Source organism: Ictalurus furcatus, chromosome 11 (genome assembly GCF_023375685.1).
Source record: "Ictalurus furcatus strain D&B chromosome 11, Billie_1.0, whole genome shotgun sequence".
NCBI classification, from domain to species: Eukaryota; Metazoa; Chordata; class Actinopteri; order Siluriformes; family Ictaluridae; genus Ictalurus; species Ictalurus furcatus.
Genome location: NC_071265.1, coordinates 26,593,354 through 26,620,139, shown reverse-complemented (window position 1 = coordinate 26,620,139; position 26,786 = coordinate 26,593,354). Strand labels below are relative to the sequence as shown.

General features: G+C 39.9%; 4 protein-coding genes across 8 annotated transcripts in view; 1 reads left to right on the top strand and 3 right to left on the bottom strand.

The window, feature by feature from the left end:
- The first annotated feature begins 128 nt into the window (after positions 1-128).
- Positions 129-8,332, top strand: atg4b (autophagy related 4B, cysteine peptidase). Of its 5 annotated transcripts, none has more exons than XM_053635870.1 (13): positions 132-1,086; positions 1,702-1,849; positions 1,930-2,001; positions 2,120-2,218; positions 2,322-2,423; positions 2,531-2,603; positions 2,703-2,782; positions 4,246-4,436; positions 4,567-4,645; positions 5,399-5,544; positions 6,571-6,627; positions 6,712-6,805; positions 6,919-8,332. In XM_053635870.1, the coding sequence occupies exons 1-13, from the start codon at positions 1,072-1,074 to the stop codon at positions 6,990-6,992; spliced, it is 1,230 nt and encodes a 409-aa protein (XP_053491845.1). In that variant the 5' UTR covers positions 132-1,071; the 3' UTR covers positions 6,993-8,332. The 5 variants fall into 5 exon arrangements, with proteins under 5 accessions (XP_053491844.1, XP_053491845.1, XP_053491843.1 ...); XM_053635872.1 differs by having other exon boundaries at positions 133-1,077; positions 1,748-1,849; XM_053635871.1 differs by having other exon boundaries at positions 133-1,086; positions 1,748-1,849.
- dtymk (deoxythymidylate kinase (thymidylate kinase)) lies at positions 5,541-15,329 on the bottom strand. Its single transcript, XM_053635876.1, has 6 exons — positions 14,795-15,329; positions 12,188-12,296; positions 9,311-9,401; positions 9,013-9,210; positions 8,349-8,462; positions 5,541-6,129 (listed from the first exon to the last, which is right to left on the bottom strand). The coding sequence occupies exons 1-5, from the start codon at positions 14,922-14,924 to the stop codon at positions 8,352-8,354; spliced, it is 639 nt and encodes a 212-aa protein (XP_053491851.1). The 5' UTR covers positions 14,925-15,329; the 3' UTR covers positions 5,541-6,129; positions 8,349-8,351.
- Positions 15,330-16,753: 1,424 nt separating this feature from the next.
- agxta (alanine--glyoxylate and serine--pyruvate aminotransferase a) lies at positions 16,754-23,293 on the bottom strand. The gene is made up of 11 exons (XM_053635867.1): positions 22,821-23,293; positions 22,209-22,401; positions 22,033-22,097; positions 21,837-21,937; positions 21,649-21,719; positions 20,978-21,062; positions 20,774-20,872; positions 19,029-19,098; positions 18,738-18,833; positions 17,123-17,251; positions 16,754-16,976 (listed from the first exon to the last, which is right to left on the bottom strand). The coding sequence occupies exons 1-11, from the start codon at positions 23,133-23,135 to the stop codon at positions 16,869-16,871; spliced, it is 1,332 nt and encodes a 443-aa protein (XP_053491842.1). The 5' UTR covers positions 23,136-23,293; the 3' UTR covers positions 16,754-16,868.
- A 651-nt stretch (positions 23,294-23,944) lies between these two features.
- Positions 23,945-26,786, bottom strand: part of zgc:103559 (Allantoinase, mitochondrial) — a 5,991-nt gene continuing 3,149 nt past the window's right edge. The window contains exons 4-11 of the mRNA XM_053635864.1: positions 26,772-26,786; positions 26,358-26,403; positions 26,120-26,213; positions 25,770-25,956; positions 25,421-25,559; positions 24,708-24,880; positions 24,449-24,481; positions 23,945-24,371 (exon numbers count right to left, since the gene is read on the bottom strand). The exon at positions 26,772-26,786 is cut by the window's right edge and continues 132 nt beyond it. Coding sequence (XP_053491839.1) covers positions 24,222-24,371; positions 24,449-24,481; positions 24,708-24,880; positions 25,421-25,559; positions 25,770-25,956; positions 26,120-26,213; positions 26,358-26,403; positions 26,772-26,786 — 837 coding nt within the window. The 3' untranslated portion in view covers positions 23,945-24,221. The remainder of the gene's footprint in view (positions 24,372-24,448; positions 24,482-24,707; positions 24,881-25,420; positions 25,560-25,769; positions 25,957-26,119; positions 26,214-26,357; positions 26,404-26,771) is intronic.

Here is a 26,786-nt window from a genome sequence, read left to right as displayed (position 1 = left end):
AAAGGTTTGTAAAATATTATTAAAAGTTTAGTTTTTTCACAGGTTGTTTAAATTCTGGCACTGATATCAAATGTATATCATATTTATACCATATTGCCCACTCCTACCTGTCACCCTTTTTAAAGAATATCTTGCTATACTCAGTAATGATCATTTCTGATCTCGTTTGTTACACCTAAACCTTTCATTTCTGTCTTTATTACAACCTTAGACTTTAACAACTTTATAAACCACGATATACCGCCATCTAGTGGTAAATAATAACATTGCTACAACTGTCGACGTGTCATCATAAAGCTGCAGGATATCTAATGAACAAGAGCAGATTTTTTTGTAGTATTTTTTTTAATCATTATTATTTTTTTGAGAGCAAACATTATTACTTTTTTTATTTTATATATTTTAAAGTAGCAATAACAGGAATAAACAACTATAAACATGTCCTATTGTTTGAGGATATACAATTGAAGGACACAATTGAATCGAAATCAATCGATTCAATTATGTTTATTTTATAAGGTAACAATGTTGAATGAGTACCTGCTGGACTAGACAGCGTGGTATAATGGTTAAATGGTTTTAGAAGTGATGAAAAACATCAAGACTTCTGTGTGACAATTAGTTTAGATCCTTTAATTAGTTTAGATGTCTACAATTATCACATTTCCTTCTAATATAATTTATATAGCCTAGAGAAATATCAGAAAATAATGTCGTGAATCATCATGAATATTATTAAATAAATTATACAAACCACGCAACAGCCCTGTCGTCTTGCTTGCTTATTTATTTATTTATTTATTTATTGACTTATTTATTTATCTATCTATTTTTTTTTTTTTTTATTTATTCAAAACCTGACGTGATTTTTACCAGCTTCCGGGTTATGTGGGAACTGACGTCACCGATTCTAAGGCGTTGCACTTTCTTAACAGCAATGTCCCGCCCACACGCGTGATTTCATTGGATGTTACGAGTGACTTTTCCCCCAGACAACGATTTCTATTAGACGGTTTTGGTGTCATTCAAGACTTCAGTCAACAAGATAGGTTGGTGACACTGACGGGATGGATGCGGGTAAGGCTCGTAAGAAAATACTATTACTCTGCATTTTTGTGAAACTTTATCACTGTTTAACGAAATCAACAGTAAACGACGTGATATGAAGGATAACTCGCATCCCCACGGGTGTTGAAGCGGTTGTCAGGACTCGGAATGTGAAACTGAATGTTATAGCCTGTTTCCAGACACAAACCGATAACAGTTGGACAGCACAGTGTCGATTCTCACTGCAAAATAACTGCTGTGGCACTGACTGGGAGGGATCACGTTTAAATGTCTGTTTAATGGATATAAGTGCACTACGTAGGATACAATATAATGGTTTGTACAGCCTGTGTAGTGCCCGAGTAGAGATCCAGGCTGTGGTTGTAAGGTGTAAATGCCCTAGACGCCCTATGAGCGGATGTGGTGGACATCACTAAGAATTTATGATGAGAAATAATGTCTTCAAGTTGAGAAATAAAGTCTTTCTCTAACTGTTCTGCCGAGCCGACTGTCTGTCTGACATGTTCTTGCATCACCACAGGGAAGATCTATACATAGCTATTAGATGCCATCAGTGTAATACATTATTTAGTACAGATGATAACACAGCTTCATTGGGATGCCATTAAAATGCTTTTCCTCTTTCCATCCCAGAATGCTTTCACACTACTATTAAGGCTGTTTCTTTCTGTCCGAACAGCTACTCTTACCTACGACACACTACGATTTGGGGAGTTTGAGGATTTCCCAGAGACGTCCGAGCCTGTCTGGGTTCTAGGGAAACAGTCCAATGCTCTGACAGGTAACGGATAAGGACACAGAGGAATTAGACTGCATGCTGGTGTGATGAAGCTTGTTTCTGATTTGTTTTTGTCATTTCAGAGAAGGATGAGATTCTGTCAGATATTACGTCACGCTTGTGGTTCACCTACAGAAAGAATTTCCAGGCAATTGGTGAGTGACATGATTTGGCACACACTGATTATTATGCAGTTGTGACCTTTTAGCAGTGATTGATTTGTGTAGCTGACGGGGCTGGTGTGGTGAAATCGAACCTGCACTGCTGTTACAGGAGGAACAGGGCCTATGTCTGACACGGGCTGGGGATGCATGCTGCGATGTGGACAGATGATTCTTGCTGAAGCGTTGCTCCGCAGACACTTGGGTCGTGGTATGTCTGTCTACTGCTGTGAAAGCCATGCATTTATTTTTCCAGCTTGTACAATAACAGTAAAATAATGCCTAATGTATGTGGGTTTTTTTTTTTTTTTTAGAGTGGAGATGGGTACGAGGTCAGAAGCCAAAAGAAGAGTATATGAGTATCCTCAATGCCTTCATAGACAAGAAGGACAGTTACTATTCTATTCACCAGATAGGTAAAAGTCAGTCCTGTATTATCTCATGTGTTGTGTAATTACAGAGCACTGGCAGTGTTTACAAATTTATTGAGATCCTTACAGTTCATTGTCTCTTTTACCTTTAGCTCAGATGGGAGTGGGAGAGGGTAAGTCCATAGGCCAGTGGTATGGCCCGAATACAGTGGCACAGGTACTCAAGTAAGTAGGAAATGCTTGCTCTATATATAATGTGTGTGTGTGTGTGTGTATATTTGTGTGCTCTATCTATATTAAACATGATATTTTTACCTCACGTAGGAAGCTGGCAGTGTTTGACACATGGAGCCGATTGGCAGTTCACGTGGCCATGGACAACACGGTCATAATCGAGGAAATTAGTGAGTTGGCATTAGTGTAATAAAGAATTTAAATACTTCATATATAAGGACTTGAATATGACTATGGAGCTATGCTATATGGCCAAAAATTTGTGGATACTTGACCATCACACACACACATATATGAGCTTTTTGAACATCCCATTCCTTATTTCGTCCCCCCCTTGTGGTTATAGTAACCTTCACTCTTCTGGGAAGGCTTTCTACTAGATTTTGGAGCATTGCTGGGAGGATTTGTGCCCCTTCAGCCACAAGAGTATTAGTGATGTCAGGCTAGAAGGACTGGGGCATGTCAGTGTTTTAATTTAACCCAAAAGTGTGGCATCTGGGCCTGTCCAGTGCAGTCTTAATAAAGGTGTGGCTTCTTTTTTTTAGTCCTGGGGTGCATCTCATTTGTTTAACTGTACTACTTTTCCTTTCCTTCCTCAGTTCTTAGTGAATCCTCCCTCAATCTAAAGCAGTGTTTCCCAACCGGGGTGATGTGGAAAAATCCTTTAAACATTTCTCAAATGCTGAAAATAAACATTAAAACATTTTAATATACATGATAAATATCTGTCTGAAATAATGACAGAAATAATAATAATAATATAAAATGATGTATACAAAAAAAATCCCTCCCCCTTGATGACCTGTCAGTAGCACGTCAGCATCAGTGTGTATAATGTACGCGTGTGTTTTATGCTAATAATTAGCGTGTGACGATGAGTGTATAGTGCAAAAGAATATGGACAGATTTCTTAAAAGAAAAGCTCCAGATGCTTCTGGACCATCAACTTCATCCTCATGTAGCTAACGCTGTCTAGAATGAGTGTTTATGTAAGGTGCCACAAATTTTTTGAAAATTTTCCAATGGGTGCCGTGACTGAAAAGAGGTTGGGAAACGCTGCTCTAAAGCAACTTACTTCTTGATCACGAGGCGCGTGAAATAATAAATATGCATATACAGAATATGTGATTACACACTGAATAAGTGTCACTTAAAACAACGCACATGTACTATATCACATGCTTAAAGGCATGTTTTAGTCTATAAAACACTTCTTATACCTGCATTTAGTTTTGTAAATCTTCTATATTTTAATAGAGTTTAAAATATTCCTTTTTATTGTAATTTAAATAACATTGTTTATAGGAATGAGTTTTTTGGGAGAGGAGGAGCATTTATACTGTATTCTTACATCACGTTACAGTGCAGAAGTCTTCTGCATTGGAAACACCTATATATCCTTGATCTAGAACCTTTGTTCATTGATTCTTCCGAATGCCTTTTAAGAATCGGTTTGTCCTTGGACTTTAATCGATTTACAGGTCGTAGCCTGAGGGATGTAGGATCCAGTGGAGCCATCAGTTAGTTTTAGGTATACAGAGTTAATCTGTCAAATAGGTTCCAACGACAGTTTTATCTCAGGCACCATTTGCAAGAGAACGATCACATCATTGATTGTGTGTTTACCTTCTAGAGAGGTTGTGTATGCCATGGTTGGACTTCGAGAGGGGAGCGTGCGCAGACCTTCTGGAGATGAACGGGTATATGGAGGGGGCGTGTGCCATGGCTTTGGAAGACACAGCTGTGTGGAAACCACTTGTGCTGCTCATTCCCCTGCGCCTGGGCCTTAGCGATATCAACGAGGCCTACATTGAAACTCTAAAGGTGAATAAGTGATACAAGGACACCCACACTGCAAAAATGTCTATTTATTTGTTATTACATTCTATTCCTAAATGATCGTGTTGGGATGCAGATGTCGGTATGCTTGTTTTTTACTCCTCTGTCTCCACAGCAATGCTTCATGATGCCTCAGTCTTTAGGGGTCATTGGTGGGAAGCCGAATAGCGCCCATTACTTCATCGGCTTTGTTGGTAAGCCCTGAAGCATTCGTATTTATTTTTTTTAATCGCACACTTGTTCACGTCCTTTTACATCATCACAGTGGTAGCATTTCAATTTCTGGCCGGAACACGCTTCTATAGCGAGAACAATGCAGCTGGAGGGAATCGGGTCACTTTGCTCATTAGTTGGCAGAGTAAAATAAAGATGTTTGAACTCGAAGAATTTTCTTATGGATGTTTTCTTGACATTTACAAAATAAATAAATAAAAAAAGGAACAAGCATTGACAGTTGAACATGACATACATTTGATTAATTTATAACGATAAACATTAAGTTAAACAGACTTGAAACCGTCTTTCAGTCACTTTCTTCAGGTTCGATTGTTCGTCAACATTTTGCAAATATTAGTTAGAACGATGTTTACCACTCCAAACAAATCGCAAGCCAACAGAAATGTCAGCTTCAGAGAACAAATTAAAACCTCGATCATTGTGGCATTGCTCGTTCTTTAGGGTCTATTCGCTTATCATGCCACAATTTCATACATCTTACTTTTTATTTCTGGTTACATTAAAGAACATGCTGTGATGCCTTTGAGGTAGGTTTTGAAATCTAGTTATACTGATTGAATTCCTCTGACCTTTATTTACTCATGTAACCATGTACACTTGAGCTGATTGGACCTACCCTTACGATTGTTAACAACTGGAACGCAGGCAACTTATGCCTACCATTTCCACTTAGCTTTACGGCTGTGCCTCACTCATGCTGACCCCTGCAGGTGAGGAGCTCATATACCTGGACCCCCATACAACTCAGCCGGCTGTGGAGCCGTTTGAAAACGGAGAGATTCAGGATGACTCTTATCACTGCCAGCACCCACCGTGTCGCATGCACATCTGTGAGCTCGACCCATCCATAGCTGTCGTGAGTAACTCAATCCCAGTTGTCTACCCTTCACCTGGTGACATTTCCTATTATATATATAAAATGTGTATATATATTAGTATTCAGTCAACAATTATCCTCACACACTTGCAGGTGATTAGATAGGTGCATAGGAAAAGACCAAAAACCAAGTCAAAAATCAAAAACTAAAAAAATCCCGCACACTAACAGTACTTGCACACGTATCAGAATAGCTTTATTCACAACGTTTCAGTCCCATGACCTTCATCAGGCATAAACAAACAATCTGTGCAAGTACTTTTATATATAGTTGAAAAAAACTTTCTAAAAGGGAGAAAAATGACATTTTAAATACTTTATTTCGACTCTAGTGCAGGAGCATCATAGTAATGTGAGCGCCAATATCTGATTACAAACTGAATCAATTCAGCTTGTATCTATTTTGCTTAGCTATCCAACAACTTGATCAAAGCCTGTGTGAGGAAATCACATTTCACTAGCAAGGTATTAGACATCCCCTGCGATTGACTGGCACCCTGTCCAGGGTGTACCCCGCCTTGTGCCCGATGCTCCCTGGGATAGGCTCCAGGTTTCCCCGTGACCCTGAAAAGGAGTAAGTGGTGTAGAAGATGGATGGATGGATGGTATTAGACATCTTTTGGCAAACTGACTGTTTTTACCAAGATGAAAGCCTAAGTGTTTTTTTCTGCTGGTTAATGATTTCTTAAAGTTGCCACAGTACAGTGGCAAGAAAAAGTATCCGAGCCTTTTGGAATTTCATGGTTTTCTGAATAAATTTGTGAAATTCCAAAAGGTTCACATACTTTTTCTTGCCACTGTATGTTATAATGAGAAATGCTATTTGTAATAATTAATGAAACACATGGAAAATGCAGAAAACAAAGCCTGCTATTTTGTCATGGTCGTATATCATTTTGGACATAGCACGTCACTGCAGTGACCTTTGATGACGACAGGAGTATTTCTTCAGAATATTCTGTATGTAGCTCTGCGAGATCAAACCAGATCAGTTTTTTGTTTCAGGGCTTCTTCTGTCAAACAGAGGACGACTTTGATGATTGGTGTGCACATATTCGAAAAGTGAGTATGCATTGTGTGTTCAGGCCTAGTGTTGGTTATTTCTGTGAGCCTTTCTGTCAAATAGCGCTTTTTCTTCTTCGGCAGTTATCCTGCTGTAGAGGAGGTCTTCCCATGTTCGAACTTGTAGATAGTCAGCCATCACATCTAATCAACACTGAAGCCATTAATCTCACTCCTGGTAAGCCCATCTATTTGTAGCATAATAGCTTCCTTCCCAACTGTATTCATGTAAAATGAATAACTACAGTATGAAGATACCGATTTTGAGCATGGATGAATTACGCTTTGCAGATTTCTCAGACTCGGACCGGCTTGAGCGTTTCTTTGACTCTGAAGATGAGGAGTTTGAGATCCTGTCTTTGTGAGGATGAGAGCCAGTGATTGTTCATCATACTGCGCTCAGTGCCACACTCGCAGAGAGGAGTAATACCACTGACATGAGGCCTGCCTGGCAGTTGGTGGCATAGTCACCTGTGTAAAACTCAGCTTCCTGCTACACTGACTGCTCTCTGTGTCATTTTGAGTCCCGAGGTCAGAGGTCATCATTATCACAGGCTCTCAGGAGTCTCAGTATGTTCATATTAACACTTAACGTGTATCCATTATGAGTCTTAACACTTTTTGTTAGAAAGTGACCGTGCCTTTTTATGCGCCTACACCAATGCAGATTTGCCATAACTCACTTTCGGTGGTCATCAGGAGCACGGCTGCTCAGAGTATGCTCATGACCTACACTGCTTTTGATGTCTGTAACAAATTGTAAATGAAAACCGAGATGTAAAAGTTACAGACCGAGTAGGTTAGCTTGTGTAGTACAGTACATTTTATCAATGTTTAAAGTATCTGTACACAAGTTTATTTTAAGATTATTTATTTAATCACTTGTAAAATAAAATAAAAAAAATGAATAAAAATACTCACCATCCACTTTATTAGGAACACCTGTACCTTCATTCAGTTATCTAATCAGCCAATCATGTGGCAGCAACACAGTGCAAAAAAATAATCATGCAGATACAGGGCAAGGGCTGCAGTTACTGTTCACATCAAACATCAGAATGGTGGGGTGGTGGGGAATTGAGTGTGTTCTGTGACTCTGAACATGGCATGGTTGTTTGTACCAGATGGGCAGGTTTGAGTAGTTCATAAACTGATGATCTGGGATTTTCACATACAGCAGACTCTAGAGTTTACACAGAACGGTGAGCAGAAAAGCCATCTCAGCATGCACAAAACACTGAACCAAAACATTGAGGTGAATGAGCTACAACTGCAGAAGTCCGCATCAGGTTTACTCCTGTCTTAAGCACAGGAATCTGAGGCTGTCATGGGCACAAGCTCACCCAGATGGAACAATTGAAGTTTATACCTGTCTTAACTGTCCTGTTTGGGTGAGCCTGTGCCCATGACAGCCTCAGATTCCAGTTCTCGGCTGCCAGGAGTGAACGTGAGGTGGCTACAGAGAACATTAACTGAAGCTCTTGACATGTTATCTGTGTGATTTTATGTATTGTGCTACTGCCACATGATTGGCTGATTGCATAACTGCATGAATGTGCAGGTGTCCCCAATAAAGTGGATGGTAAGGTCATATAAAATAATGATGACTACTTCTTTTAATAAAAAGGAGGCTTTAAGAAGTAGTGTTACTTCCAGGCAATGTCCATGCACAGAACAACTGTGATTAAAAATGCTGTTATATGCATGGGAAATCTCCTTACTGTTCATTTCCAGAGTTCTCCAACTGGCAGATTCTCAGACATATTGATTGTGTTCTCACACAGCACTTTAATATCACTGTGTACTACGTCTATGCTTCTGGCTGCATCAATCACCTAAAAAATGTGAACAGAATAAGAAAACTTTAATTTCCCAAGGTCTACAAACACTGTACCAAGATGTGTTAATCTTCACATGTAGGTATATGCCAGGATTAAAGGGACATTAATCATCTTGTCATGTTATATAACATTTGTTAGCTTAACATTACATTTCTAAAGGTTTTGAAGAGCCACAATTTGGTATGGTTGTTTTTTCCCCCCCCACCCTAGCACTACAATACCCAGCAGGCATTACACAAAAACATCAACCAACCAAAATATCTAATGGGAAAGGCTACCATGGGCAACCTATCCTACAGCAGTGCTAGGGACTGATGTGTTCAGTTCCCATCACTTTTCATCATTTTACGCTACAGTCTTATTCTAAAATGGACAATTTTGTCAATATGCAGAACACATATAAAAATAAATGCATAGAAATCTTGAAAAGAAAGAACTTCAGAAGACAGTTGTCATTTACTGCCTTCTGAATGGGACAGTCTTTATCTCAGGAGCTCAAACACTACCTAAATTGCATAAGTGACTGCCACATGAAGCAGTTTACCTTCCAGTTAACTGACGGGTCCTTCATAAGTTGTTCGAACCTCTGTTGCACTGTACGCTGAAAAGTGCCGGTCTCGTATCGCTCCGTTCCAAACTCTCCACGTTCAGCTGCTACGCTGGGGTTCAGCTGCAGGAACATCACAAGGTCTGGCTTTGGCAGACCCACATCAGGATGCTTACACCACTCCAGAGAGAAGTCCTAAATAACACGCGTACAATTTCTTATACACCTCTACTGTGGTCAAAATAACAAAAAATAAATACAGGTTCTAATGCAAGCTGAGGATTTCGGTGCTCACAGGTTTGGCGCTGGTGAAAGCCACTCCAGAAAAAGCATAGCGATCCACCACCAGGGTGATTCCCTGCTCCAGCTTCTTCTTCATTAGAGGCCTAAATAGGTGGAAGAAAGACAGGACAATGAAAAGACAATAATAAAACTAAAAAAGTAAAAGTACAGTATTCATAGTAGTTACTAATAATACTGAAGTAAAAGGATACTATGAACAGACAATGTGTTTTACCGTTTCAAATAAACATGATCAATTAAGGATGTTTAGTTCGCATCCTACAAAGTCTGTGTGGCCATACAGGAACAGGAAAGCAGAGCGACGTCCTCAGCGGAACAGGAAATCGGGGCAATGTCCTCTTCGACCTTGGGCAGGAACTTTGCATAAGAGGCTGTCTCTTCGACCTGGGACATGAACATGACTTGGGAGGTCACCTCGTTGACCTCTAGCCAGAACTTGAATTTATTCTGGAGCTGAGACCTCCTCATGGGTCTCGTTGACCTCTGGCTGGGGCTCCGAGGTCACCACGTAGACCTCTAGCTGGAGCTCTGGAGCTGAGAATTCCTCATGGGTCTCAGGCTGAAATTCCGGGGCTGAGGTCACCACGTTGACCTCTGGCTGGGGCTCAGCTGGTGAGACCTCCTCGTGGGTCACAACCTGGAGCTCCGAGGTCGCCACGTTGACCTCTAGCTGGAGCTCAGCTGGTGAGACCTCCTCGTGGGTCACAACCTGGAGCTCCGAGGTCGCCACGCTGACCTCTAGCTGGAGCTCAGCTGGTGAGACCTCCTCGTGGGTCACAACCTGGAGCTCCGAGGTCGCCACGTTGACCTCTAGCTGGAGCTCAGCTGGTGAGACCTCCTCGTGGGTCACAAGCTGGAGCTCCGAGGTCACCACGTTGACCTCTAGCTGGAGCTCAGCTGGTGAGACCTCCTCGTGGGTCACAAGCTGGAGCTCCGAGGTCACCACGTTGACCTCTAGCTGGAGCTCAGCTGGTGAGACCTCCTCGTGGGTCACAAGCTGGAGCTCCGAGGTCACCACGTTGACCTCTAGCTGGAGCTCAGCTGGTGAGACCTCCTCGTAGGTCTCAAGCTGGAGCTCTGGGGTTGCCATGTTAGTCCTCTGATAATAAGCCGTAAACGCCACGTCCGGTTCATCTCTGAGGCATGGCTCCCCCACAAGATCTTCAAAGATCGCCCAGGATTCTGGGCCACCATACACCCTCATGCTCAGTACCACAAACAGACACTTTCTAGTACCCAGGATCCCATGGCTGCTAAACGCACCTGCCTCGTGCACACGTGCGCACTCCGGCTCTCCAAGCGCACTGCAAGCTGCAGCACTGTCTAACGGGGAGATCGTGACAGTAATAGTAATTACTCCTTCAAATTCACCTATATGCTAATTAAGGGAAAACAGGACAATATTAAGACTTCCATGGTCGACCACTACGGCTGCACAATTAATCGAATATCGATCGCGATTACGATTTTGACTGCCCACGATTACATGAACATGATCGACTGTGACATTGATGTTTAAAATTCGTCCTCTGCTCATAGAAAACTCAGCTGCAGATCAAATAAAGCGCTTCCTAAACTTACAGCCAGTCACCATAGAGTGACTCAGGGATGACGTCATTTTGTATGCCAAAACCCGGAAATGAGTTAGCATTTTAGCGCTCGCTCTGCGAGCGTCGCTTCAGGTTTCAGGGTGCACTGCGTGCTCCAGCGCTTGTACGAGGGGAAATCATGACACTAAAAAGTTGCTAAATGGGACTACAGAGGTTGTCTGGGACATTAAACGTCATCACGCCAAACAGTACAAATCTTTGCAGATAAACTGGTTCAAGTATGTAGTGCACAATCCCACCCACCCCCCCCCCCCAAAAAACCCAAAACAAAACAAAACAAAACAAAAAAACGTGGATGAAGATTCATCCACAGAGTAAATCTGTATTATGGAAAATGTTTTTAAATCAAGTTTGGAAGAGTTGTCGGAAGCTTGGTGATGGTAACGTTGAAGTCGAGCGACCGTGGTGTAGTTCGTTTATAGCAGACGGTTAACTTTTTATTTCTGCCGATTGTATTTAGGCTTCAAACTTCATAAGTGTTGTGTTCATTTGTGAAAATGATCTTGATGGACAAAACGTGTTAGTATCGCAAACTTTTGTTGATCACAGAGCTTATTTTTTGCGATAAACGACGTCATCCCTGCACCGCTCTATTGTGTGATTTGGCTGCGTCTTTCCTCCTGTAAACAGTTATTCCCTTTTCCGCATACGCCTGAATCGTTTTCATTTGGTTGCATATTGTTATACTGGATTGCATATTTTCCATTTGGTTTTTGGCATTTTTATTTTTACTTATCCTAGATTTTGAGTGCAATTTTATTCATAATTTGCTTCTACGAGATGATGCACTTTAAGGATCTAGTCTAATTTGATGCAAAGATTTGTACATGAGCAGGAATGTAGCACAACGTGGAGGTGAAAGCAGCGGTCTGTTTATTTAAATGTGAAAGTGCAATAAAAATATGTTGTCCCTAAAAATCAATGAATAATCGTGATCTCAATATTGATCAAAATAATCGTGATGATCATTTTGGGCATAATCGTGCAGCCCTATCGACCACACAAACAATTTGATCTGGCATTTGTTAAGATCAACCCTTCTCCAGGAGTCCTAACATCCTGGAGTGTTTAAACCCTAATCTGCTACAAACTAAACACAAACAGTCTCTTCAAAAGGACTTTTGATCAACTGGATTGGGCATGTTAGCTGTTGGTGTTGGAACCAAACACCGCAGGTAAATGGAGCTCCAGTTTGGTTATCACTAGTTATCCTGGTATAGACTAACCCACACACACACACATCTCAGAGATTGACTCACACCAACTCCCAGCGGTTTGCAGAAAAGAGCAGGTGTACGGTGTGGTCCTCCAGGTTGTTCTTTTTCTCCAGGTATGAACTGATCAGCTGCCCAATCTGTGTTGTTCTGTCTGTGTGAACACAAAAAATACACTCAACGTCTACTTTACTGGGAACACCTGTACGTTAGATACCTGTATGCAGATACCTGTATGCAGTTATCTAATCAGCTAATCACATGGCTGCAGCGTAATGCATTAACAAATCATGTAGATACAGGTCAAGAGCTTCACATAATGTTCACATCAAACATCAGAATGAGGAAAAAGTGTGTGGCGTGGCTGTTGGTACAACAAGGGCTGGTTTGAATATGTCTTTAACTGCTGATCTCCTTGGATTTTCACCCAAACAGTCTGTAGAGTTTACACAGAATGGTCGAGAAACAAAAAAAACACTGAGTGAGCGACAGTTCTGTGGGTAGAACGAGAGATCGGACGGAAGTGGCCAGATTGTTTTGAGCTGCCAGGAAAGATATAGTAACTCAAATAACCACTCTTTACAACCACGGCGAGCATAAAAGCATCGCAGAAAGCATGCACAAAACATCAAACCTTGAGGTGGGTGGGCTACGACAGCAGAAGACCAGCAGTAGGATTGAATCCCAAAGCACTATCTATTCTCTTTATAAGCGCACTACACAACTTTTTATAAAAGTATTGAAAACGATCGCTGTGTGCAAATACTTTTACAAATGCAGTGCCTAATGTATGCGCTGACAGGGGTGTAACCTGGCTTGAGCATTCAGGGCTGTAGCCATGAAGATTTTGTTTTTAGCTCTGAATAATTCTCCACTTGGGGCAGTTTGTCTGGTATTTCACGCTGCACTTTTCACACTCGTGGGGCGGTGACCCACTTCAGGCAATAACAGACAGGTCTGACTTGGATGGTAAATGGTAATCTGCACGTATATATGTAGCGCTTTTATCATTTTACCAATGTTAACAGAGCTGCCATGCAAGGCGCTAACTTGCCATCGAGAGTAACTTGGGGTTCAGTGTCTTGCCCAAGGACACTTCGGTATGTGGAGTCACGTGGGCCGGGAATCGAACCGCCAACCCTACGATTATTGTACGACCCGCTCTACCACCTGATCCACAGCCGCCCCACATGGGAGATAAAGGGTTCAGTGCTTTGGCGCTCACTTTTCAATATTTTAAGTGACATGTACATATTCAGTACTCTGAATCGAAAAGCCTTTATACACAAAAATCAAAACCACGCCACCACTGTGTGACGTCATTTCCGCCGCGTCATGAACTTCCTCGTCCCAGGTAAATCTTCTCTCATTCACTTCTCTCTCTCGACCCTGCTATGACTCAGGTTAGAGGATGTTAACAGAATTGTTTGAGAGCACTCTACAAATAAAGAATCAAGGCCGAGCAAGGCTATACGTCCTTCGTTGAGGAATTTGTACACAATTATCAAAGTAAGTTGACAACTAGCATGCTACTGGTGCTAGCATCTGCAACAGTGTGAATGCTAACAATGTTGTATGTTTTCAGTCTCAAATGTTGTTGATCGCAAGGTGATAGTCAGAGCTAGGTGTTACTGATCAATGAGGATCCCCACAAACTTGAGGTTATATGTAATATACCGGCTGGTTTATGAGTTCGTCAGATTAGCTGTCATTGTTTTGATAGCAAGTCATTTCGTTTTAGTTAAAATAAGTGCCGTTGCAGTTTGTTTGTATTTTCCTTTTGGATTCCCCTTTAGTTTCACATGTTGTGAAGTTTTCTTTTCTTTTTTTTCCCCCCCGTCTTGAAGTTATGACCTTTTTCTTTCCTTCTATCACTATCACTATGACTTGCTTTCACTGCAGTTTGCAGCTTTCATTTAACAATATTTAATAGCGATAACCCACTAACTTCTTTTGATCTTCGTTTGAAGGAAAATCGTGAAAACTTAAATCCGGTTGTTGTTTTTTTTGTTGTTGTTGAGAACTGTTGCACTGAGGCACTACAACAACAACATTTTACGCTTAGACGCCGCCATTGTTATCACCGGAAGTAAATGAATCTCAATATGGCGAGCGCCAGAAACACGAAAATGTGGAGAGATAAAAAAAAAAAGAAATAATAATAATAATAATAATTAAAAAAGCGAATTTCAAGATAATTCCTCACATGACATTGTTCAAATAAAATCAGTAAGGCTTGCTGTAAGAATGTTTAGCGAAACAGACGGTTACTACAGTGACAAACAGCCTACTGCGGAGGATATCTTTGATTTATAAAAGCACATTCTAGATAGTGTTATGAACCAATTTCTTTTCTCTTTTTTTGCTGTTATTAGCTGCCTGAGGTGTAAAATGAAGTGTTTGGGGGTCTAAACAAGCTACTCTGGGGTTCATTAAAAACCCTGTTATTGTATTATAAGCAGACCCCATGTCACCACAGAGTGCTAATAGCAAAACACATAGTTAGCCTGCAAGTTGTTATAGGCAAACGACAGATGTACATCTTCTCTCAGACAAACATTTTGCCATACCACTTTTGGAGTAGTTAGTGCCACTCCTGGTTGAAGGAGGAGAAAGAGAAAAAGAAAAAAAAAACACGAAAATGTTTATTACCAGGAAACCTCATCATCTCCGCGGGTCTCCCACTCTGCTGCAGAGCACGAACTAGCTTCTTACACTGTGTGGTTTTTCCAGCCTTGTCCACTCCCTCCAGCACGATTAAAGACCCTCTTCTACACGACATCGCTTTCTAAAACGCTTTATAAAACGCTTTATAAAATGTTATAAACGCGACCGCTCGTTGTTACCGCTCGAACTCAGTTCCCGCTTCTTTTTCTTCTTCAGTACGACTTTAAGGTGCATTACTGCCACCGGCTGGACTGAAGTACGCTGTAAATTGGGTTTAAGTAGATATTGGTGTGGTAAAGTAAAGTCGACTAAACCTATAGCTCTCAATTTCTTTAATAGCTAATTTTCTAGTAGCTAGTTCACCTATTGGTGTCATCCCTTCGTTTCCTTGTCCCACATTTCTTGCCATTTTTGCACATAGTCAGCATCAGTACTCACATACGAGGATCAAACGTTCAAACGAGGATCGATTGGTATTAATGGGCCTAAATTATACAAAGAAGACATATTCCCCACACCATTTCATCACCTCCACCAGCATGGACTTGACATTGATCTATTTAGCAGATGGTTGTACAAAGCAACTTACAATTGAGGAAATACATGCAAAGCAGTAGATCACGACACAGATTGGGTGCATGGATTCATGCTGTTGGTGCCAAATTCTGACCCTACCGTCTGCGTGCCTCAGGAGAAATCGCGATTCATCAGGCTACATTTTAGTCTTCAACTATCCCTTTTTGGTGAGCCTGTGCCCACTGCAGCCTCAGCTCTCTGTTCATGGCTGAGAAAAGTGGAGTCTGACTTGTTCTTCTGCTGTTGTAGCACATCTGCCTCCAGGTTCGACATGCTGTGCATTTTGAGATACTTTTCTGCTGACCACAATTGTCCATCCATCCATCCATCTTCTATGCCGCTTTATCCTTTTCAGGGTCACGGGGAAACCTGGAACCTATCCCAGCGAGTATCGGGGACAAGGCGGGGTACACTCTGGACAGGATGCCAATCCATCGCAGGTCACACAAACACATACACATTCACACACCATGGACACTTTAGACACGCCAATCAGCCTACCATGCATGTCTTTGGACTGAGGAAGGAAACCGGAGTACCCGGAGGAAACCCCCGCAGCACGGGGAGAACGTGCAAACGACCACAATTTTACAGCGTGGATATCTGAGTGACTGTAGCCTTTCTGTCAGCTCAAACCAGTCCGGTCATTCGCCGTTGACCTCTCTCATCAACAATGCGTATCCGCCCACAGCGCTGCCGCTCACTGGGTGCATTTTCTTTATTGCATCCTTCTGAGTAAACACTAGATATTGTTGTTCATGAAAATCCCTGGGGATCAGCAGCTATAGAAATACTCACACCAGGCCATCTGGCACCAACAATCATACTACGGTCAAAATCACTGAGATCACATATGCACTGCTCTACAAGATTTTATGCACTGCTCTGCTGTCATGCGATTGGCTGATTAGATAGCTGCATGAATGAGCAGTTGTACAGGTGTTCCTAATAAAGTGTTCAGTGTATTTTACTAAGTCTTGTTGTCATTCTGGGGCTTCTATAACACTTTATAGTTATGATGAGAATGACTTTTGGGTTTCACTTATACCATGTATGAAATACTGCAGCATGCATCAACTATGTTTGGGGGGGGGGGGCGCTACTCCATTAAATGTACATCCAGGCTACCTGTAAATAATGTATAGTCTGATGTTGTTTACTGTTTACTTTTATCTGTTTTATATAGCAAATATTTATTTGTAACAGATATTTAATACAGATTTTGACACTGATGCTAACAATTAAACAAATAATTAGATCAAAAATATTTGAAGTTAAACTACGATTAGAGAAATTACATTATTAGTAATTCGTAAAACAGAGCTTAACTCCAAATGGTGATCCATAGTCTTAATGAAGTTACAAATGTCACCAGAAGACTTTCTTTAATTGTGATTTCAAATTAAGAGTACTTTCCAGACATTATACATTTTTATACATAAATGTTACAGCAGAGGTTATGTTTGACACACAAGCTGAGTTGTTACACTTTACTCTTGTGGCAGTGTTTTAGTGCATCAGAAAGAGCCTCTAAAATCATGTCCACATGGTCCTTGTTGCTGTTACAGCCCATCAGACCTACACGCAGGACCTGCAAACAAGATTACCGGTCGGTGACACATGCATAAATCAGACAAGTAAGAAATTATTATATAGAATGTCATGCATACAAGTAACATAAATATGTAACTGGTACATTACTGATACAAGTAGTAAATTAACAACAAGTAACCCCACCTTGCCAGCTGATGGCCCGAGACCTCCAGAGATTTCTATGTTGTAATTCTTCATAATAAAGCCTCTGATCTCGTTCCAGTCATAACCTGGTGGTGCTACTATTGTAGTAACAGTGGGCAATCTCACTTTCTGTTAGAGAAGACAACAAAACTTAAACATGGACAACACTACAATGTTGAGATCAACTGGAACATGGTTTAACCCCTTTCGCCCCGACACTAGCGTTCATTCCGCCGGCGGAATGGAAAAAGACTTATCGGACATTTTCAATTAGTATAAACAAATGAATTACTGTATCGCTGCAGTTCTGGTACAGGATTAGTCAGGACACTGGTGGCTTTCTGTGTGTACAGTTTTATGTCTGTGTGCTTAACTGCTAGTGAGCAGGGGGGATGGGAAAGGGGCGGAGTTTGAGCTCCCTGCTGGGCAAATAATTCACACCTCTCCACGAAAACATTGAGACAGAGATAAATCGGAGAGCAGGACTAAAGTTTTTTTGATAGTAAAACACCGTATACAACTGCCACAATAAAATTATAACGTTTCAACCCAAGGTCGGACTTGTATAAACGTGTACTACCTTACATTACGTACATAGACGAAAATCCAGTTCACTTGTGGTTTTATAAATCATGCACATTTCCAACTGCCATTTGTTTTCATTTTGTGCCATTTGGAGAGGTTTGGTGCCATTTGTAGAGGTTTTCTGCCTTTTGGAGACGTTTGGTGCCTTTTGGAGAGGTTATTTTGTGCCTTTTCTAAAAAAAAAAAAAAAATGTTTGCTATTTCTAGAAGTCTGCAATTTTTAAAGGCTTTGTGCCATTTAGAGAGGTTTTATGTCATTTGGAGACGTTTGGTGCCATTTGGAGACGTTTTGTGCCATTTTGGAGAGGTTTTAACCTGTGTTTGGATAACCTTACACACAATTTTATTGGTTAGAGAGAACTTCCTCATATTTTGGGTGTTCATGGACAAGTACTTGGGGCATCTTTGAGACCAGGAATGGGGTTGATATCAACATTTGCTGTGAAGATATAACATTTGTGTTAAAAGTAAATAATTTTTTTATAATTAAAAAAAAAAATCTGAATATATTGCCCCAGGTAGGCTAGGTAAAAGAAGGAATATTTGAAATAACTGCTAATTCGTAAAGTCTTAAGTGTCTACTTTCATATGGGCCATTAACCACTATGTGTCCTGAAGTGTTTTTATTCCTCTTATACCACAGTTTGGCAACAATTATATATTTTTTGTGTTGATAAACAACACTTTGCAAGTTTGAACTGTTTATGGTTACATGTAATGTAGATCATCTACAAGGTTTAAGTATATTTATATTTATATATTTATTTAGTTACACATACAGTAGTGCCAGCTGTAATGCATATTTTTATATATATATATATATATATATATATATATATATATATATATATATATATATATATATATATATATATATATATAATATGCATTACAGCTGGCACTACTGTCAGAGCTGCTGTTATAGAAAATTAATTAACAGATTCTGACCAATCAGAGCACTGCTGTGGTATAACATTTGCTATTTAAGTACAGCTTATCTGTGATATTGAGGTACTCTACACAGTACTACCTTCTCCTCCACAAAGAGCTTGAGACCCATCTTCTCTAGGCCTGTATGGAAGTACTCCGCCACATCTTTGTGTCGTTTCCATGATCTTTCAAGCCCCTAGAAAAGACCAGATATATATCATTTAGTTGCTAAAATGTGCCTGTGCATTTGTACATCTATTAACTGGAAAAAAAAAAAAAAAAAGAAACAATAATAATAGACCTAGTGGGTTTTTTTTTGTCTCACCGTTGTAGGTATTAGTACACAGTATCCTCATTACAGTGAGGGATATAGGACAAAGGGAATTCTTACCGTTTCTGCAAGGACGGCAAGACCTTCTCTCAGACTGTATAATGCAGTTACAGGTCCAGTGTGATGATAACTATAAAAAAACAGCATAAGTAATTTATGATATATAATAGTAGTGTAATCTATGGTATCTAATTAATAGTGGTAAATCATATAAGTATTTATAAGAAACCTATTCCTAACAAATTGCACAAGGGCCAAGCAACCTCTAGTTTCGTTTTCACGGTCTGTCTTCTCGTATAAAAGTATTGGAACTACTACCATGTACAATATATGTCCAGAAGTATGTAGACACCTGACCATCACACTTATATGTGCTTTTTGAATATCCCATTCCAGATTTAGTCCCCTGTTGCTGTTATAACAACCTCCACTCTTGTGGAGAGGCTTTCCACTTGATTTTGGAGCGTGGCTGTGGGGATTTGTGCTCATTCTGCCACAAGAGCACTGATGTTAACTGATGAGGCCTGGGATGTAGTTGGCATTCCAGTTAATCTCAAAGGTGTTGACTGGGGTTGAAGTCAGGTCTCTGTCCCAGGCCACTCAAGTTCTTCCACTCCAAACTTGGCAAACCATGTCTTCCTGGACCTCACTTTGTGACATGCTGAAAAAGGTTTAGGCCCCTTAGTTCCAGTGTAGGAAAACTGCAATGCAACAGCGTACAAAGACATTGTAGACAATTCTGTGCTTCCAACTTTGTGGCAACTGTTTGAGTAGGGCCCACATATGGGAGTGATCATCAGAGGTCCAAATACTTTTGGCCATGTAGTATATAAAGTATACCAGGTGTATTTTTTTATACTGGGGTTAAACTATGATTGAGGACGTCACGATGCCCTACTTCTTTCATGGATGCAAGGACCATGGGGTATTGTTCTCATATGGTGATTATATGGTGTGCTCAGCAATGATATAAAAAAGATATGTTTTTGTGTCTGAATGGGTTAATTTAATTAACTACAGATGGCTAGATCTTTTGGCAAAGATATACAATATAGTGAAATTGTTAATCTAGCAAAATGAATATATTTTTCTTTACTGGTTATATGAAACCAGTGTTAATAATTGCTTTGACTGAATTCACTCATGGGCTGCATGATGGCTCAGCAGGTAGCCAGGGTTTCCAGTTTGATCTTGAGCTCCAATTACTGTATGTTTGGAGTTTTCCACGTTCTCCCCTTGTTGCTGTGAGTTTCCCCCGGGTTCTCGGGTCTCCTCTCATCTCTCAAAAGCATGTCAGTAGGTTGATTGACTACTTTAAAATTGCCCCTAGGTTTTGAACGAATGTGTAATCGTGTGTTTGTATGATGTCTTGAACCCCTGCCCCATCGCTGGTGTATTCTTGACTCACGCCCAGTGTTTCCGGGATAGGCTTCAGAACCACTGTGACCCTGCCCAGGATGATCATGAATTTAGTCATTACGATTTTGAAAGGAAAGTATCTATCTATTAAAAAGTGTATTACATAATCATTACTATTATCTTCACCGTTATTCTATAAAACTCCCTGGTGATTCCTAAGCTATGGTTAGATTCTGGTTCACAATGCTTAAAGGACAAATTCCAGTCACAATGAATTGTGTTATTTTCCAGTTGCACTAATCAACGATATGAGTCTGAGTGGAAATGGACTCTGGGCCTGTTGTCTGTAAGTCTACAATAGATGAAAAGAGAGAGGTCGAATGAGCTTTAGCTAGTTATTTCACCTACAGGAAGTCATTCATGAATGACATATTAGGGAAATTTACATGCGAGCAGGTTTGTCATCACAGCCCCAGTAACTGGCCAGCCAGCTCAGGTCCAGAAAATAAGACACAGGCTTTGTCTTCCTGCTGAAGATTTTATGGCTGTCAGAAATGAGAAACAAGAAATTATCCTTTCAGCTGAGCTTAATCAGAACATGCATACTCAAATAGGATGTCTCTCTCAACATTTCTTATGTCTCATCTCACCATGCTCTCTCACTGAAGGAGATTGGTGCAGTTCCTGGAGGTGCGTTTAGGACCTTCTGAGAGCCAGTGTACAAAATGTCGATAGCTGAAAATCCAAAATCCATAATGCGTTTTAAGTTTGGGAAACCACAAGGCCTGTATAGTTCATATGTAAATTGCTTTAAAGTATAAAACAAATCAATGTACACACTGCTTCACTGTTCACGTTACATTAAGATACCTGGGATTTTTATTGTATGTATGTATTTATTTGTTTATTTTTTAAATAAAATGGCCCTTCCAAGAGTTCTTCTGGTGTAGTCTAACTTATTATTTGTCTTGTTGGTGTTGTCGTAGTTTGTGTATTGTTTCCTGAGCTGAAACCCTAGATGTTGTATTAACAAGGGGTGGCATACCTTCTCATAACCTTGCTTTAATTATTTGACTAGCTTAGCTACAGTGAGACCCCTAACAAGGAATATATTACACTTAGGCTATTAGGAAATTATAACATATAAACTGGCATGTAAGTCATAAAACCTGCTAAAAGGTGTCTTTTAGACCAGAAAATGAATATGGAGGCACCTATGTAATCTAGATTGCTTTGCCGAAAGCAACTTCTATAAAGCTTTCTAACAAAAATTCTCCCCAAAAGGGGACAATATACAGTATATGTATTTTCTTAAATATACCTTGCTTGTCCATGTAGATTGGACTACCTCCAAGTGCTGCAACAGAGTCAACCAAGAACAAACTACCATACCTGAGAGGCAACAGTAAATGCATAAGTAAGAGAATTACAGTGGACTGTGAGGAGGTGGAATAAAGCAGAAAAGGTTAATGGATGTACAAAATACGCCAGTCTTTTTTTTTTCCTCACTTGTGACAGAGTTCTCCAATGCCATCTATGGGATGTACCACTCCTGTAGAAGACTCTCCATGTGTGAGGAAGAACAGAACTGGCTTATATTTGGCTAGTGCCTATGAACATAACACTGGCATGTCATATATTTACCACAAATCTTGAAGTCATAGTGTTTTTAATACAGCATGCAGGAATACTGCTATGGCTTTACCTGCTCTATTTCACTGTTTGTGAAGTACCTGCCAGCTGAGGTTACAATGGTGTTCACTTTGGCACCTGTGACGCATCAATTCATCAATTATGATGATTTTCATCAATAATTATTTGATTCAACCTTGAATAAATGTTGCGTTTTAAATCATTATCCCATGAGTAACAGTTCAGTACCTATTCTCTGTGTAATTTCGACAGCTCTCTCCCCCCAGATGCCGTTGACTGCAATGAGTACGCTCTCTCCAGGCTCCACTGAGTTAAAGATAGCACACTCCATAGCAGCATGACCCGGCCCACTCACTGCCAGAGTCATGCGATTCTGAGTCTGAAACGCATACTGGATCCCACTCTTTATCTGATCCATAATCTGGGATACACATGAAAAAATAATGCGGATAAATTCAACATTGCGAGTAAGCTGTATATAAAAGGTTCTACGATGTTGTCTTTCAATGTTTGACTATAATCAAGCTGCAGGATGTACACTGCAGTACCTTTTAATTCTCTGTAATATACAAAACGATCGAGTCCTCTAAGAATCTAATAATGAGAAATTGGATATTGTAGTTTGCTATAAAATCAGTTTAGTCATGTTAAACGTAACTACCCGTTGTAATTATATATATATATACACATACATATAATTAAATGCATTAAAAATAAATAAATAAAATACAACAAAAACAAATACGGCTGAATCTGTGAAGAATTAATCTAAAAATGTTTTTTTTTTCCCCCCTAATTGAGTTTATGATGAACTAATATTAACTTTAATACTAATTGTACCTCTATAGTCTCAGGGTGCAGGTGTCCCAACATCGGTTGGCACGCAGCTGTCACAATCCGAGCAGGCACGTTGGAGGGTCCCGGTCCCAGCAGAAGCCGGTGTGGGACCACGTAAGGTCGTAGGAGACATTGCGGTGGTGGGACAGAAAGAGATGACATACCGGAGAGACAAAGAGCAGCTGTTCTAAAGTGACATTGGAAAAAAGCAAAGAAGTGGAGAAGAAATCTGTACAGAAGACCAAAGGTGTCAAAACAGTGTTTCACAATCAGGGTCACTAGTCCAATGATTTCAGTTTGAAAGTGACCAAACCCCATGACGCAACTTTATACATTGTAATCATTTGCATATCAAGAAGTGTGAAGATAGGGTATGGTACAGAAGGTGAAAACATTATCATTTAATCATCATAAAATATTATCACTTTATTACAAACCATATCAGATATGAGAAAATAACCTCTATATGTATTAAGAAACTTCACACGTTAAAAGATTTTTTTTTTTTTTTAAAAAGAAAAGAAAAGAAATTCTCTGAAACCAAATTTACAGTAAATTTCAATAATTGTTATTTTTTTATTTTCATTCAAAGGATTTTTTAAAGGGAAAATAAATATACGCATAACAAGAATATGGTTAAAATAAATGACAAACTGTATGATTTACATTACAATTATTATGAAGACACGGTAATGTAAATGCTTCGAGAAAGAATTATAGAATGGTGTTTGGTCACATACTTGATCGTACCAGAACATGCAGGGTTTTTAAAGCTATATTCCTTTAAATTTTGTTCTGCTGATCACTGAGTGTCAATCATTAACTTATTCCTTCTCTAACACAAACATGACTTTAGAGAGGCAGAGGAACAAAACCTGCTTAGTAAACTCTGTTTGATGCCAAAGCTGATGTCTATGTGAATGAAGAACGAAAAATAAAACGTACATTCTGCTTTCTTGTCATCCAATAGATCAATCTCTTTTACTGCCAGAAATCACATCTTTATTGCTACAGTTCTTTATATTGAGTTTTACTTTAATGCATGGCATTGGCGCATCATTCATGAATCTCTTATCCATCTTATATTGTAAAATTCTGCATAATGGAATAACCACTCTATTGGGAAATTTAAGTCAAATCAAATTTATTTACACAGCCCAAAATCACAATCATGTCACAGTGGGCTTTACAGGCCCTCAAGCCCCACATTCTTTGAGCATCCATGAAGAGAAACAAATCCATCCATCCATTTTTTTCCAGAGGTGGGAATCGAGCCCCCGACCCCAGAGGTGCGAGGCAAACATGTTAACCCCTAAGACATGCCCCCAGAGAAAGAAATACTCCCCAAAATGTAGGAAAGACTGAAGAAATCTTGGGATATGCAGAAGTTGAAGTGAGGGAGGTTTACTGGGAAGCTGGGTTTAGGGTTTGATTTATGAGTAAGCTCTGTCCTAGTGGCTGAGGGCTAAGGGAGCCATTGAAATACACAAGTTTCCCCCGAACTACGGTACCCTTTACCTCCCCACATAAGGTCAAGCCAAGATATGGAGTTAGCTGAAAACAGAGTGGGAAAGAGTTAAAGAAGTCCAAGCTCATTATATTCACAAATGAAGAGTAAAAATCTCACTCACTTTATTTTTGTGAAATATGTTTTCCTCGTTTACCTAGAACATGGCAGAAGTACGTTATGTTCACTGCACATAATCACAAATCTCAATTAGATATTAGATAGTACATTCAGTATTCATTTGATATAAAGATATTATAAGAAGTAAGGTTTAGAACATTCTGACACAGGGGTACAAAAACGCCCCAATCCTTTATTCTGTTCCAGGTGGATATTCACACACAGGCAGAGCTCTGTGAAATACAAAATGCTGTGGTACTCACTGTAAATTCCTTCTCTGGATCCCAGATGACTAAGTCTGCATCGTGACCTGGCACGAGACTACCTTTTTGGTTGTCAAGGCGACAGAGACGTGCAGGTTCTTCGCTCAAGAGTTTTACTACATCAGGAAAAGCAAAACCTCTCTTACGAGCTGAGGTCCAAAACAGGGGCAAACCTTGAAAACAAGAGATATAACAGGGCTTTGAATCACACAGAAACAATTACACAGATATGAATAATAAATATCCGCATACTCACAATTTAAAACACTTACGCAGACTGACCATTTGTTAAACTGACCGCTTAACCAACATGATCTTTGCAGAAAGCGTTCAATATTAAAAAGTAAATAAAAACATTAGTTTTTACTCAAATATATTTATGGCTTTTAAAAGTTGAGGTGTCAAAGTATGTTATAAACAGGTTTTTGTTCAAAACCTGATTTATTTTAGTCTTTTTTTTGTCAGTTTTACAGAATTTGGCCACAGCAATATTCAACAGGATTCCCCAGATCAATATTTAAAAAAAAAAAAAAAAAAAAAAAAGTAGTTACTTGTTTCTGAGTTACTTAACTGTGGTTTTTGGGTAGTTATTTTAACCAGATCTTCAAACATTAGTCCATGTGGCTGTCAATCATTAGTTTACAGTAAACAGAGCCTGAGCCAGTGCTAACGTGCTCTTTGAATCAAGCAGAACTTTGAACCAAGTAACACACCGAACTGCAGAGAAGAAATGCCGCCCCATGCCTGGATGAAATCCCCACTGTCCAAGCGCTTCAGGTCGGGGGTGCAGGGAGAGTGATCAGATACAACCATATCTATTTCACCAGCTCTTAGTGCAGACCACAGCTGCTCCTGAGGGGACAGCAGCATTAATAATAATAATAAGAAGAAGAAGAAGAAGAAGAAGATCTACAAAAATTTTATTTCTTGTCATATTCAAATTTGTTGTGTTTAACATAGCTTTATTTTCACAAAACGAATTTCAGAGCTTGTTGCTATAGTAACTAAAGGTTGTCTCCACCCGTCTCCATCCGTTTAGGAACACCGCAGAACTTATCTAACCTGGTTGGCTTTGTCCCGAATGGGAGGACAGCACTTGAACTGTGTGGCACATAATGGGATGTTCTCTGAGTTCAGGGTGAGATAGTGGTGTGTCGTCTCCACTGTTAATGGAGCTCCAGCCTGTCGAGCTGCTCGGATCAGCCCCAGAGACTCGGCTGAGGACAGGTGCACAATGTGGCATCGGACTCTGTAAAAGAACTCAGCGTCTGTTTGAAACTCTGCTGTGTGTCTTTAAGCCAATCATATCGTAACACCAACTAACTGGACTGTAATAATGGAATATTGTTAAAGTGATAGCATTTTTAGATTATGATTATTAGATTAATGGACTAAACGTTGGTTGAACTGACTGGTACTGCAGGCAGAGTTGTGTAACGGTCCGAATGGCCTCCAGCTCCATGACATCAGGTCTGGACCTCAGAAACGTTGAGTACTCACATGGATCTGAGCAAGAAAGAATTCATTTAGGGGTAAATTAAATGAATAAACAGAAATGTATTTTTACTGGCGATGCACATGAGGCAAAGTGTAGAGTTTTTTAAATGATGCATTTGCCACTCATACTAAGTAAAATAACATCTTCCTTACCCCCATCCTCTGCCATAGGTGGATGGACCTCCTGCTCTGCATGAAACTAAATACAACAGAGAACAGCATCATTGCAGTGAAAGTAGTCTTTAAAAAGTGGATAACTGCACACTTAATTATCCACCCTTTACCCTTTCCTTAATAAGGCTTTCAAATGATATAAAAATGAAATATTCATTAAATAATAATTATATTCATATTATGTGTCTTCATATGTTGTTGCTGCTTAAATTACGACTTACTATAATGAGTACAGAGCTCTCATTATGAACCATTCATTTAATAATAATTACACCCACTATGTCCTCAGAACATGTTGCTCCATAAATATAGTATATTTAATGAGTGCAGAGATCTGAGAGAGAAACCCCACAGACCAAACCATCACTGAAGAATCATCAGCTAGTTACTCACCAGTAAAACACTCTG